We start from the raw sequence: 15650 nt of genomic DNA on the forward strand, positions 1-15650 counted from the left end.
ATTATTGCTCCCCTACATGCCTATATTCAGTTGGTTGGCCATCCCTGCGTTCTTGCTGACCTTCTCAGATTTCTGACTAGTCGTAGGTGACACCCTGCTGGTGGAGTTTGTGCAAGATAATAAATAAAGGCAAATTCCAACATGCGTTCTTAAACTGGTTGTATTTACTTGTAATAGGAAGCCTAAGAAACCAAGATAACTGTTCATATTGTAATGGTGTTTGGTGTCAAATTCCTGAAACATTCAGACGTGTCACTCAAGGGTGCTTTACTCATGCAAAATTCTGCACGTTTTTAATAATGTCCTTCCTGTTTCTAACCTTTATTTTTACGTGTACCTCCTATTGTCAATGTATTTTAGTGTGTTTTCTCTGCACGTTTAGATACATTTGGATTGATTTTTAAGCATGCTGCACTGCACACTTTGTTATGTTTTAATTTGCATGTCCTCTGCTCTAAAATTGCTTGTTTTAAAAAGACAGTACATACTTTGAGTTGTTGTGCCTGCACCAGTAGTTGTACACAATGACCGCTTTATTTTTCACGCATTCAAATGATGCAAAAGGCCATCCGTTAAAAGACCATACATTGCAGTGTTTGCATGCCACATGACCGTGTCTTCCATTTAGAAAAAACGTTGTTTGTGAGAGTTTGGTGTGAAAGTATTTACTGTCTCTTTAAAAGGAAAATGATTCTCTCCTTTCACCTGTTGTCTGCATGTTTTCCTATTGCTGCCTCATGCTATGCAGGAGATTCAGGACGGACGCAATGGTTATCAGTCGGGAGGAGACGCTGATCAGGGGGCAAGTTATTTTGCTTATTAATTGTATAAGGAGTTTGTTTTTGTATGTTTTACATATGCCATGCCCACTGTTCTAAAGGGGATGTTGCCATTACTATCAGTAAAACGAAGCCTCCCTTAGTTAACGTTTAGCCATATGGTTACGTACACCAGACAGACTCTTGGTTTTACAGCATTTCAAAAATAGTTTGACCATGACCTACATAGTGTGAATCCCTTCAAACTTTTGGGTGCTATTTTCTTAGCCAGATCTCTCACCGTTACTGAATTCAGTAGTGAGATTCAGCGTTATGTTGTTACCTTTGTCAGGGATTGTGGCAAGTAGCTGAGAATGAGGGATACATGGCACAAGCCACGGTGAAATGGATATCTGGGTGGTTCTTCTGGCAGAGATATTTTCTATACATGTTCCAAACCCTAAAGCATGTAAGAAAACTCCAGAGTGCATTCAGTGTTGAACCTGAGCGCATATTTACTTTTGAGTTTATGAAACCTCTCCTGTGACTTTACAGTACATTGTTGAGCTGGCTTTCTGAACTCACCATGGGAATGAATGTATGAAGACTAATGGATCTGAAGTACTTTCTTGTTTCTATGGAGTACTGACTAGGAGTTGAAGCAGAAAATAACCTAATGCTCATAGAATATATATCTGCTACCACACAATGATGCTTGCTCTAAGGTGCCCCTACAAGTCAATAACATAAGACTGAAATACATTTCTAATATTGCAGAAAATTGCATTGTTGATGCCCTAGCCGGAAATATTGACTCTGCAATGACCTAGTAGTTTGATCATCTAGCACTGGGATCAGATACTAACAGCATGCAGAAATAGTGACGCTCAGCGGGCTGAAAGAAGTTGGTCTTCAACTGGTACTGTGGCCTCCTTCACGAAGTTGGTCTTCAACTGGTACTTTGGCCTCCTTCACATGCTGTACAATATCATGCTACGGTCTCTCCCTTTAACAACCCCTCTAACTCACCTCAGAGCCCCATCCTCCTGCTTTTTCACTTTCCAAGACAGACCTTCACGTCACCAGGACAACCCCAAAAGCCAGATTATCAGCACAGTTGTTCTTCCCTTACCCAGGTTTTAACTTCTTGTCAACAGTGAAAACCATTATTGACCACACTTATCCGGGCTTGGAATCTCCCACAAGCATGGAATCCTTGGCTTCAAGCACATCTAACCAAACATCTCAACAAGCTCCCAGTCCCTCACCAACCCACCCAATTGCAGTCTCCGTCATATATAACATTTTCAGAGTAATCTTGTGTTAAGTTTGGGAAAATCTATTACCAGAATTCAGGATATGGGTGTATGGAATAAGAGCTCTAAGAGGCAATGTAGGAAAAAGATCCTTAATGGTGGTTGAAATAGAAGTGACAGAACAGCACATCCCGATGGATAAAGGGAGTATGGAACACTTAATGAAGATGCACCAAACCTCGCTCCGAACAGAAAGGAACATTGACACAGCTATGTAGGAAGATAATAAAAGAGAGGCAGTGAAAGGTGAAGGAAAAGCAGAAATATGGAAGAAAAACTAGACGATCTCAAACAAGAATATGATGATAAATAGGACCAAAGACCTACCAATAATGACAAAGACAATTGGTGGTAATGGACAAGACTGACGCAAGGATAACATGGATAGGTGTAGGGACAACCCTTGAGGTCCATTACTTAAACTGAATGGGAAAAAGAACAAGAAGGGTTAACAATAACAACCCATTTACCTCAACCTAAGGGAAGAAAGCATTCTGTTAGTTAAACAACTTAGAGGAAGCAAGAACTTAGTCAAGTTGTAGCATTAGCGATAGTCTCTGTATCCTCATGACTGTGTTGACAAAGGAAATCTTGCAAACAGGCTGGGGCTTCGAAAGTATACGGTTTGCCTTTATAAGTAATTTTGAAAAAACGCAGATGAACCAAACCGTATGCATTGTTCAGGGACTCCCAACGGAGGACGCATTTCAAGGACATGTTTCCTTCTGGCAGCAGTGGCATTGGAAACGTCTTACAAAAAGAAGCCCTGTTAGTCGCCCAGTGGTCCTAATTGTTTTAATTCTTATTTTCATAAATTCTCTTTTGACTAGCAGAACATGAAGCAGAATTAGTTGGAATATTATGTTAATGAAAGAAATGCACAAGTAAAAATTAACAAACATTGGCAAAACCAATAGACCTAGCATTGACAAATGTGACATATTTTTTGTTTTTATGTTTTTGTGTGAACATAAGCACTATGCAGAAAGAAATGCAGGAATATACAGACCATTAAATGACAGGAGTGATCAAGCAGCCCTGACACAGCCTTGACACTGAAATGCCCTCATTTTCTGTCGGCTGTGGACATATGATCAGGCAAAATGTGTTGCTCACAGTACAAGACTGACTAGAGATGTAGTGTGTTGACCCATTGCCCGTGCTCTGGCGAGTAGAGGCAAATTGTGACTGATGTTTCAATAGCCCAATGGATGACGAGAGCTGACTGAAAGCCTCTGTATGTATGTGAATATGTCTTGGATTTTCCAATTCATTTTTTGGAAAGCAGGCTGGCAAATCAGCTAACGCTGTGTGTAAGCCATTCCCCCAAAAAAAAAACACAAAAGAAAAAACCGTAGGTGATTGTTAATTATTGAAACCCGTCGGACAACTGGAAGGTGAAATATTGAAATTAGATGAGGTGATTGTTTGACTTCTGTCGCTTGGTCTTTTCTATACCTTTTCTCCATGTTTTTGTGGTATAGCACATTTGATTAACTCTATTTATAGATGCTGTTGTATAGAACTTTGTTAATGTGAAGTTGTATCACTGAAGTTTGTTCATGTGACTTCAGAATAGTGTGTTACCTACACAGTGGTTACAATCAACATTAGACATTTAAGCCGATAAGCAACATGCAGCAACACTAATACAGCATTTTGTTTGTTGGTCGCAACATTCAACACTCCCTACTTAACTACACTACATTATTTTGTAAACAATGTAACCAAACTCAGATATTTTTTTTGCCTGCTTTTGCCAATGCTCTGTCTAGTATTACATGTTAATAATAAAAAAGTAAATGACCCCATCTAATCTAATCCACAACCTTGTTTCCTCTTACTGATACAGTTATTAGATAATTGTATTTTTAGTGTTACTTCAATTTTATTTATCCTATTACTGAAATGTTTGTCATTTCAGAACATGTTCCAAAAATGCCTGAGGTGGCGTGAAGTTCTTCTTCGAGTTTATTCAGATAATGCTATGTTACTGTTGAGTTGCAGCGCTTTTAGAACATTGAAATTGTGGGAGCTTCATTGACAGCAATGACGTGGATCAGGATAAATAATGGCTGTTATAAACCTTCTCCTCCAACATTCCAATGTGTGTGTTTCTGTTTTCCCTTTTTAATTAGGATATTCTACACTTGGGGTAGAATGTTCTAATAGTATTGATATCAAGCTTACGGCTCAGATTTATGAAGGCCTTTAACAATCAGTGTAGCCCCCGGCAACAGGCCATAAGGCTATATTAGAACATTGGAATGTTGAGCCCTCCATTGAAGACATTGGAGCAGCAGCGGTCTGTATGAACTGATATAGGCCAGCAGCTCTCAACAATTCAATGTAGTAATAAACAGCCTTTGTCTTCCAAAATACATGGAGTTGGCGGGGCAAAGTGAAAGGCAGAGGCTGGGCTGTAGAGCACACCAGAGCCTTCCCCCTCCTTTCTCCCCAGCTCAGAGTCACCGGAGCCTCGGAGCGAGGAGTAATCCTGCTCAGTTCCTAGGTCAGTAAGGGATACTAGAGAGCCGCAGCACCTAGCTATACAAACTATTGTGAATATGTACAAATTTAGTGTTGCCCACCTCGTTAGTCCACGGCCATAGGACTCTAACGTTATTAAACAATACTAAGAGCACAGAGAGGCAACATAAGTTATTCAAAGCATAAATGCACAATATATTATTCAGATCCAGATTCTTCCTTGATTTCACAGTGATGAATCTTCAATCTTTTCTTTTCGTCACACAGAATGCCAAGTGATGTTTCAAAAACATCCTGTTTTTGAAACATCACTTGGCATTCTGTGCTCTTAGTATCAGTTCCTAGTTCCTCCTGGGTCAGCTGAATGCAAAAAAAAAACAGTTTAGCCAAGCTGTGGAGAGCCAGGGGCTAACTTCATCCCCCTTTCATAGCTCTTGTTATGAATGTTCAACAGATAACAGCCATGGCCCTGTGCGTGTTGAACGATCAAGAGTTGTGAATCAAAGGCGTCGGAGCTGCGGGGATATCAACTCCTTTTGAGTTTCGATGCCTTTATTTTTTATAATTAGGACATTCTGCCCTCAAGGGCCGTAATGTTATAATAACGTTATTGTCTGCTGAAGCTGGCCTATACTGGTCTTTATAGGCTCGCTCCCTTGTTAATGCTGGAGCAGGCGTTTAATGGCATGTGTTTATAAGGCTATAGTATTACCCTGGGAGCCTCATATTCATTTTCTTCATTGTTGTTGCGTGCTGAGCATGTGCCCAAGGCGTTTTTTGGGATGGTCAGCTAAGCATGTCTGGTATTTTATGCCTAATCCTGTTCGCCATCTTTGCGAGTGGACATGCCTTTAAATATTTTTATCTAGCCTTTCATATTCTCCGCTAAATGTAGCATTTTGTCGATGTAAATATTTTTTTACCAATGGCATGACAACCACTGTTTTTGCTTCTTGACTGTTCATGTATCTGTCCTCGAACAATGTTTTAGCAGTCCCATTGCAAGCCGTAGTAATTCAGTGTAATCATGAAGGAAACGTAGCACAAAACTCTCCAATAAACAGTCAACGTGTCTTCAAGCTATCCTCATTGCAATACACTCTAAAACATGTGACATCTTTTTGTTGTTAGGTTTCATTTTAGATTTTTTAAGAGTACCCATGAAAATGAAAGATGTGAAATAATGCGTTCTTTCGATTTTGGTAGGCGCTGAGGGATGGCAATAAGCTAGCACAGATGGAGGAGGCACCACTTTTTCCTGGTGAAGCAATCAAAGCAATTGGTAAGTGGAAAGATGCATAGGCAGGAAAAGGCTGTCTCACTGCCTTGTATGCACCAGTGTTGTTGGTGCACAAGTTACTTTGACTTTAAAATTGCAAATGCTATTTCTTGTTAGGGTTTCAGCTTTTGCTTTGATTAATTTTAATATCATGGTTTTTGGCATAGCTCACAAAGCCTGTGTAAGTAAAGGCAATTTCTTGAGAATCAATTTTGAAGTTTGCATCTACAGCACTAAAACAGCAAATATTCTCCCAAGATGTGAGCCACCTGATGGAAGGAAAAGCCTGTGGGTAGAAACAAGTCTTTGTTTAGGAACAGTGTGTTACAAGAATTTAGGCAAGGATCCTAGCATTTAAAAAAAATATATATATACCAAAGGGTTAGAACAAGCAATTTGCAGTCTTCCTTGAAGGAAAGGGCACTTCTGAGATTTCCTATGGGGCCACCATTCTGTATTGAGGAGAGCCTCTGTTAAGAAGCTCATGTGCATGTTCTGAAAAATGTACATCATGGCAATCATTTAGAAGACATTGGGTCACCTACCTGGGCACAGAATCCTAACCACACCTCCACCTTGGGCAACAGAATAGTATGGTAGTGGTCTGGAGTAGAGACCAGTGGTTTGGAGTAGAGGCAACATGCGACATCCAAAGGGTAAATGATACTGGAACTAACTCCTGCTCATGAGAGAGCCAAATTAAATCACCTGATGGGGACCAACCATAACTACATTAAGGGATTTCAAAGAGGATATTGAGAATGTAGAATAGTGTCCGATATGTAAATCTTTAACAACAAATTATATAAAAAGAAGTATAAATAAATTACTTTTCTCTACACATCTGATATTATCTGAGACTTAGCGCTCGGTTCTTTTAAGGCTGTCTGCAAGCCAAATGCCCGGTCCACCACGGAAGCTTCCGGTGGTGTGGAGGGAGGAGGCGGGGCCAAGAGAGGCGGAAGGAGAGGCAGCCATAAAATTGTCAGGCAAATGTGGACGCGCGCAGCCAGCCCGCCAAATGTAAGCCCATCTGCGCCCAGCCAGGACCAGGGACCAGAACCCCTGGCCCAGAATTGAATGATGATTTAAGGTACTCTGCTTCACAATTGTATTGACTGCAGCCCCCTACCACAGATAAATGCCTACATTCTATCAGTTTCACAGACGGCCCAACATGGTGTGAAAACTGTCATTTTGACCCGGCAAAATTGATATCAACACAGGCCAAAATTCATAGGCAAATTAAATATAAAATGCTCCTCCTGAACTGTAGGTCTCTCCCGAAACACGCAGGAGAAATCAATACCCTACTAGCAGAGGAACTACCAGAGATCCTGTTCCTCACAGAAACTTGCCTGCATGAGGACTCTGACTCAGATGTAATAAAAGCGCAGGCACCTGGCTATCATATTTTAAGATCAGACAGAGAGAAGGAGAAGGAAGGAGGAATTGCCATTATTTTGAAAAATCACTTGAGGGGACGTGTTGAGACGGGATCTATTTTAGACTATGAAAGTATGTCATTTTCAATTTCTTTTACAGCAACGTGTTCCCTTTCAGGGACCCTGGTCTAACGTCCCCAGGCCCTTGTGGTGACTTTATAAAAACACTTAATAGATTCCACAGCCAGATTAGCATGTAAAACACCTAACTTTATTCTATTAGGCGATCTGAATATACATGTAGAGAACACCACCAAAGGGGATCCATGAAAACGGTCATATTTTTGACTCAGTCTTTTTCAAATGACAAACAGCTCCTCAGTGAAAGGCCAGTCCCAATGCCATGGTCTGACCATTTCCTAATTCTGATGATCTGGAATACCTCCTATCAGAGAGTGGGGACGCAAAGGGACAAATCGTGGGTTCGACACTCTGCAAAACATATCGACAGAGGCTTGGTCCGAGACGCTGGAGAGATCCAGACCAGTGGAAGAAACCAATACAACTATAGCCTCTGATAACTACCACCATTGGATCAAATCCGCATTGGATGTTACGATTCCACTTAAATGGATCACGGAAAAAATGAAGGAAACACATACTCCATGGTACTCACCTAAATCATGAGAATTAAAAGAAAACTGTAAGAAATTAGAGAGAGCATGGAGAAAAGATTACAATGCAGAAAAAAACAGACCTATAGATAGGCCATTAAAATGTATCAATCAGAAATAAAGAAAGCCCCAGCCTTATACTACAAATAGAAAATAATCACAGCTGCAAATGCACCCAGGGAAATATTCCAAATCACAAAAATACGGACCAAATACTGCGCACCAGACCCCCGCGAATTCCGCACAACTACAATGCGATGAACTTGTGGAGTTTTTTAATAATTTTTTTTTTTAGATATTTATAATACATTCCCTCAAAGCAGAAGTATTGATAAGCGGGAGCAGAATACAGACCTCGTGAGCAGTAGCGCTCCCAGCCTGGTAGCGTATCCAGGTTTGCACATGACCACACTATCACAACTCTTTGTCCAGGTTAAATCAGGCTCCCCCATTGATCTGGCACGCCCCCAAAAACTCCATAAGGTAGAAGGAACTGTGCTCCCGGTCTTGTTGGAGGTTTTAAATTCTTTGTTAGCTAGTGAACAGGTACCGCGAACATGAAAACATGCCATGATAAAGGCGCTTATGAAAAAGCCTATCCTCGACCCAGAGGAGTGGAGCAATTATCGACCAGTTTCTTTACTTCCGGTGACCAGTAAAATACTGGAAAAATATGTAAATAAACTACTCTCTGAGCACCTGGAGAACCACTCTTTTCTGCATCCCACCCAGACAGGCTTCCGCCCAAACCATGGGACAGAAACAGCTTTGTTAGCAGTTGTGGAGGAATCCAGAAAGATTCTTGATCAAGGAGGGACAGTGGCGGTCATCTTATTGGACCTGAGCTCCGCAGTTGACACCGTCAATTATAACATTCTGATTGACAGGCTCAGAGTGGTCGAAGTCACAGGCAAGGCCCTGTCTTGGATTACATCTTTCCTGAAGGATAGAACTTTCCAGGTGCTCGAGGGGGAGTGTACTTCAAAATGTTTACAGCTCTCGTGCGGAGTCCCGCAGGGCTCGTCATTGAGTCCCACTCTTTTTAATATAAACCTTAAACTGCTGGACAAACTACATGGGATTCAAATTGTCACCTACGATGATGATACACAATTGGTGGTAGCCCTAAAGCACTCTACAAAGTCACCTATCAATATTGAAGCATGTATGGAAGCGGTGGCCTTGTGGATGGATCAGTCTTGTTTCAAACTCAATGGAGACAAGACAGAGCTAATGATTTTAAGTAACCGCCCCGGGGTGGCTACAGAGGCAGTAGGAATAAGCTGGCCCAAATGTCTTGGTCGTCCACCAACTCCCAAAGAGCAGATAAAAAGTTTAGGAGTATGGTTAGATCAAGCTCTTAACTTCAACAGCCAAGCAATTAAGCTAGCCGCCACATGCTTTGGAATGATCAGAATGTTAAGGATAATCCTCCCACTGCTCCCAGTACAAAAATACAGGTGGTACAAAACTGTGCAGCTAGGCTTCTCTCGCCTGTGCCCCAAGGTTTGTCAGTGAAGCCTGTGCTAAAAAAACTTGACTGGCTGCAAATTATAGAGTGGATCAAGTTCAAAACTTTGTGTATAGCTCATAAAATGCTTTGGGGAACTGGTCCCAAGATAAATGAATCTCTGGTGGCTTTTTACCAACCCAGGAGACGCCTCGGTCTGCAGATCAATTTTTGGCTGTGGTCCCAAAAAATTAAGAGAGTACAATCTGGGGGACAAGTTCTCCTTTAATGCAGCTAGGCTCTGGAACGCCCTCCCATTTCAATTATATTTGACCCTCACCATCTTACCTTTCGTAAACAGTTGAAGACTTGGCTGTTTCAAATCTCGCCATAATCAGCCTGCCTTCCGACTTTTCTTGTCACTGATAGCGCGGGGATGCCTTAGGGTAGCCAGGCTCTCTATAAATACTTAATAATAATACTAATAATATTAATAATTAAGGCGTATGTGCAAATTAATCAATGAGGAGTTTCCATAAATGTGGCCCTATATTTGAGAAGATAATCATTCTGAGAATACGTTTCAAAGACCGATCAATATTGTCTGAAAATTTAAAGATAAATCTTTTCACTTGAAGTTTGACTTTTTGCAGGTAAATAGGATTCTGTAAACCCTATCCAGTGACCCTAATATAAAATACAAAATGGACTGTGTGTAAACAGGTTTGCCCTGAAAACTGATAAGCTTTTATGTTCAGTCATTCAGTAAGCCATGCAGCTTCTTAGCCCAATGAAGAAGTTGAGCATTAGGGAATTTTTTGTTCCCTAATTTGGGTGAGAGAGGTTTGGTGTTTTCAGTAAATCTAGCCTGTCAACAGTGAACCTGTATGGATATCTAGGTCCTCACATACCTTCAAATGGTCTGATGTTCATCTATACTCCAAATGATCCACAAAGTAAAGGAATTACATAGTTATGTACACAGTACCAAAATGGGTCTGCCTCTCATATGTGCTCTGTGGGATCTTTAAGAACAAGGCGATTTCTCTCTCTTAGTCTAAGTATGAGGCCACGTTAAAAGTGCATACTTTTGCACTTAAAAAATTGAGTTCTCTTAGTAATTTCAGGTGCATTGCCCTAGGGCGAGGAGAGAAGCTGTAGCCATAGTCTAATCTGAAGGGCAGAATTTATCACGTGGACACAATCATCTCTTGAGTAAAAGGGAAAAATATATTCTATTACAATAAAAGTCCTAGTTTGCACGAAACCTGAACTCTTAATAGCATGAAATCAGGAGTTAGATTTAGGAACACATATGAAGTTGTCAATTTTGCTTATTTCCTCTTCTGCTCCATGAGACGTAGGCACATGTTGATGGAATAGAATTCGAATTTAGTACTAAGCTTTCTGCTTGATAATACAATTATATGCAGTGAATGTTCTCCCATTCAGTGACTTTAATAAACAGTTTGCAAATAAGGTTTACTTATGTTAGCTAGGATTCCAAGGTTTCTGATGGATGAAAATTTAATTGGACATTTAGCCATTGCTAAAGGTCTGAGAGCTTTGGTCAGATCCTGCGACTGTTGCCTACGGGAACCTCTTAGCTTTTCACTAAGTTCAGTTTCTGCAATTGTTTGTGCAACTAGATGTCAGCAAAAGTAAGAGTGAAAATTATTTATTCCTGTCAGTTCCTTTCAATTTAGCTTTTTTTGGTTACAATCAGGCTTAGTCGGTTCCTCCCAAGACCAACGCTGTACATGACTGCCAAAACACAGAGGATATAAGACCCACCATTATTTAGATGCCAATCTGAAGCAATAATTTGTATGGCCCCAAGAGCAAGCTCCATTTCACATAAGAAAACGGCTACAAGATGTCATGTTGTTCAATCTAACACCATCTTTTAGCCAATGTGCAGCTGCCTTCCAGGAATGGCCTCAATGTAGCTCTGGCCCTAGTTGGGTATCATTGGTGTGTATGCAAAAACTAAATCAATGAATAAGGAAATACAATACAAACTGAGGTTCAACATGTTTCTACAGTGTCCTTCAGTAGCCCTTTCCCTTGGCTTCTAAGCAATCCTGCTACCACTGCCTACTTTAAGGATAGCTGTATGTTGTTGCGTAATCCTGAAAGAATTCAAGTGTCTGTTATGTATATGGCACAGTCCTGGATGTTATTTGCTCCCACAATCCACTCCAGAATTAGGCAACCTTCCCCCTCATCTGCTATCGAAACTATCATCAATATAAAGAATAAATTAAAGAATGCATCGTATTGTTTGTGTCAATGGTGATATTTTATATACTGTCCATTAGTATATAATCTCAGTTTTGCACATTTAGTTTTTAAAAATGGTTCTAATGACCAAAGGCACTTTTGTCTGAAGCTGCAGAGAAATTAGCTGAATATTTAATCTTCATTGCATAACCATATCATAACCTCTGCATTAACTCCTGAAAGCTTTGCTTTTCCACAGTGAAAGACGTGATGTATATCTGCCCCTTTATGGGTGCAGTGAGTGGAACACTAACCGTCACTGACTTCAAAATGTACTTCAAGAGCGCTGAGAGGGTGAGTTGTGCAGATTCTCTTACCTTTCATTCTTTTGATTTATTTTGTGTATTTGTACAGTGCAACATGTCACAAAACTATCAAGGGTTTGGAGATGATAGGTGGGCATAATTGGCTATAAGAGAGTTGCAGGAGGACAGTTGAGGAAATTGAGCTAAACCTTTTCTCCCTTGAACAGCAGTTGTATGGAAACAATACTGATTGTTCCAAAGATGTTGAAGCTCTGAATATCTAAATATTAAACTTTAGTTCGTTGATGTTTCAGTCACCAGCCCTTTCACCTGAAGTGCCTTACATGGTTTCAGAAGCAAATAACATTGGACCCAGCAAGGGATCACATTTTAATAATTTATATTGTCAGGAGGACAAAGCCTAAACTTCAGCTGTATCACTATTTCTTTCATATCCTTCATTTACTACACAGCCCATACCCTCATAAAATAATTAGACGTGGCTAAATAAACTTTCTTGAGATACACCTCAATCACCCCTGGCTTTCCAAATCAGCATTCAATCACTGTAAAATTGAATGCTATTCTTAACACAAGGTATCAACATTGAATGCTTATCCTTAAAAGAAATGTCTCTCAAAATTATGCATTCGAAATATATATTACATATTTGCGATTCAATATACCTTGTGTTGTGATTCTATCTAGGACTCTAATTCGATATTCCTGATTTATGCCCTTATATGGTTATAACAAATATTATCCTTATAAAGGTATAAGAATCATATCCATATTTTGTAATAGCCAATGCAGTCCAAATACTGCAAGGCTACTCCCATAGACTCCTAGAAAGTACAACGCGTTCTTTAAACAAACCAAGCCTCCAGCAGCCCGGGAATTCCCCCTGCTTTTGTTTTGATTTGCACAAGAACTCCTGGAGTCCAGAAAGAACTGTTAGTTCTTAGTGACGTCTTATGTCCAATCTTACGTCAAACCCGGCACCTTTCAGGTATATATATACCAACGTTGCCTTAAGAAAACACAAGGTGGTTTGGAGCAGAGCGGCTATCTACTTGCCCGAAACCCAGCTGATGCGAGAGCCGAAGGAAGCCGGCCCTCCCATTTGACGCAGTGAGAGAGACGCTGTCTTTTCTCCTGCCGAGAAATTCCAGCTCCGGTGTTTCCAGTCACCCTTGCGGGTTTCTGGGAGATCGAGTCCTGAGAGAGAGATACAAGACCTCCTTCATTCTAGAACCAAGGTACGGAGCTGATTAAACCCTTAAGAGAATTCTTGATTCAGATTCTTGGCAAAAAACCAACTTAACTTAAACTGCAACTTACTTACTCCTTCCCACGTATTAGGTCAGGTACACCGGGTAGGCGTATCTTAGAAGCACCAGTTGAGTACGTTAGTCAATGTTTTTATGTATGTATATATTTTATCCGTTTTAAAGTATCATATGGCTAAGAAACCATATCAATGCTTTTACAGTATTATTTCATAATACTCCTTTTACTGTACGCACTTTACTTCATGATAAGTATTACAATTGTGTCAACTCATTTCTCTTGCATGAGAAAGAAGACTGCTCAATAAATAACAACTTTAATTGAAAACGTCCGTCTCTCTATTTCTCTGCACTCTGGTGAAATTAAGCATGCACGATTGACTGAGTGAAATAGCTGTCTATTGTTTTCACACGACTCTAGAGATATACTCTTTATTCTGAGGGAGCAAAGTTGTCATGTTTATGCGGTTGTCAGAAATGAATCCCTTCTTGTCTAAATCAGGAGAGTTAACTCTTTCCTGAACATTCGAGAAAGTTTCTAGTGACCTCTAAGCTAGCTGGCAAACCTAAATAAGTCTAACATAGTCAGTAGAGACCTAGATGGCCTCAGTCCTACGTCTAAACTGCTGTTTGTTATTCCAATGCGCAGAGCCTATTGGGAATATAGGAACTACACTACACTTGAAGTTCCACAGTTAAGACATTATGTTACACATGTTTACATTTTCTATCTTGTTCTGCAGAAGCTTACAGAACCAAATACCCTGTTATTTAAATGTTCATCAGTTACAGATATGGCTGTCTACCAGTCTTTTATCCATTGCACATAGTTTTAATATTGTTAGTGCTTCCAACTGGTCAGTCATCATCCTATAACAGCAAATACACCTCAAGTCCTTTTGTCAGGACTGATGGACATGAAAGATTTTTTTATATAAATGTCAAGGTCGATCACACCTTAAAAAGTACTCGTTATGGAGACTAATATAGTATGTTTAACTCGCTATAGAAATTCTTCAAAGAGACTGAATCAATGCAGTGGAAGTTTTTAAAATTGAAGGCATATCCCAAATAATTACACCTCCTCAGGCGGCAAAACAAAAATAAAGGTAATAATGTGACTAAAAAATTACATCTTTCAGACGTAGGTATCAGCCAAGATGTTCTGTGAAAGTTTCAATCAAACTATTCAGTGGCACTATAACTTGCACAAGAAAAGTTGGAGTGGAGTGCGGTCAATGGAACTGTCTTGGCCTCACACAAAAAAAAATCAAAGAAAAAGGTGGCGATGATGAAAAGGACGTGAACATACCCTCATACGTCATTTGAACTCAGCTGTGCCATTTCGAAAGAAGGTTATTGAATTGTTAGTAGGTAGTACAGCAATGTTCATAGCACGTATTTGACAATTGTATGGGTTATACACAAGAAATACATTTACTGATGGTACTCTGACAACGGACATTTTACACTATATCATTCTGGAACTTGATTAACAATGTGTGATGTTCATGGTTAAATGCTGAAATAAATAACATGAAAAAAAAAAACATAATCACACCTTATTTCTTTCAAACATGCTCAAAGAACTGTGAAACATAGACAAAGCACAGCACAAGGCAAGTAAACAGCTGGTTGGTCCCAATCAGCAAAATTATTTTAATACAAAATTTAGTGTACTAAATTCTGCTCAACAAACGATCTTTATAACAGTTGTTCTGTAGTTACAACATTGAAACAGCTACAGCCGACACGTGTTTCGTTGCAAAATTACGACTTTTTAAAGGCTTCAACGGAAAGATATGGTCAAAATTCGAAAAACGCATTTAATTTGGCAGGTCGGAGCAACGAGGTCTGGATAAAGTTTGTCCTGATCAAGAAAAATTATTTGCAATTATATCTTGGTACTGAAGTCACGTCTGCACATCGGTTTTCCTTTAAACGTTTCGTATTATAAATCCAATACTGTAGCAAAGTCAATAAATGGAAGTTTTCTGCCACACTGGCCTCAAAGTCAATTCTCAAAGCATATGATGCCACGCAAAGACCCTCTATCGAGCAGCTTTTAATCGTAAATCGGCATCTTTCAGGTTACGGCAGGGCACAAATGTATCCAAATCCAGTTTGTAAATGGTATATCTAACTCAAACTGAGGTAAAGTTTGGTCCCCACCAGCAGGTAACGTCTGTGTGTTATCCCCCCTCAAAGAACTGAACAATTCATATTGAAAATTGAAATGCCGCTACAGGGGAGATTTGGTGTGGTGAACTGATAGGCGATATTTGCGCAGCTGGTTGTTGTCCTATTTTAAGTGGAACTAACTGTGTCGTGTGCAAGAGAATAAATGGCTTACCATCTTTTCTTTTTCTTTTAGTTCTTGTCATACTGCATTAATAAGTCCAATACAAGTGCTTCTTTATTCTCAAAGAGGAGTTTTCAATTATCACCTCTCTGTTCTAGTTGTGCTTTGTATAGAACCAA

General features: G+C 39.9%; 1 protein-coding gene across 8 annotated transcripts in view; it reads left to right on the forward strand.

The window, feature by feature from the left end:
* MTMR1 (myotubularin related protein 1) overlaps positions 1-15650 on the forward strand; it is a 492625-nt gene that overhangs the window by 119285 nt on the left and 357690 nt on the right. For 4 of the 8 annotated variants that reach the window (XM_078688648.1, XM_078688650.1, XM_078688649.1 and 1 more), the window contains 3 exons: positions 749-802; positions 5771-5846; positions 11835-11929. In XM_078688648.1, the coding sequence (XP_078544774.1) occupies positions 749-802; positions 5771-5846; positions 11835-11929 (225 nt within the window). The remainder of the gene's footprint in view (positions 1-748; positions 803-5770; positions 5847-11834; positions 11930-15650) is intronic. The other 4 variants (XM_078688654.1, XM_078688651.1, XM_078688655.1 and 1 more) reach the window with 1 other exon arrangement.

Source organism: Lissotriton helveticus, chromosome 4_1 (genome assembly GCF_964261635.1).
Source record: "Lissotriton helveticus chromosome 4_1, aLisHel1.1, whole genome shotgun sequence".
In the NCBI taxonomy this organism is placed as follows: Eukaryota; Metazoa; Chordata; class Amphibia; order Caudata; family Salamandridae; genus Lissotriton; species Lissotriton helveticus.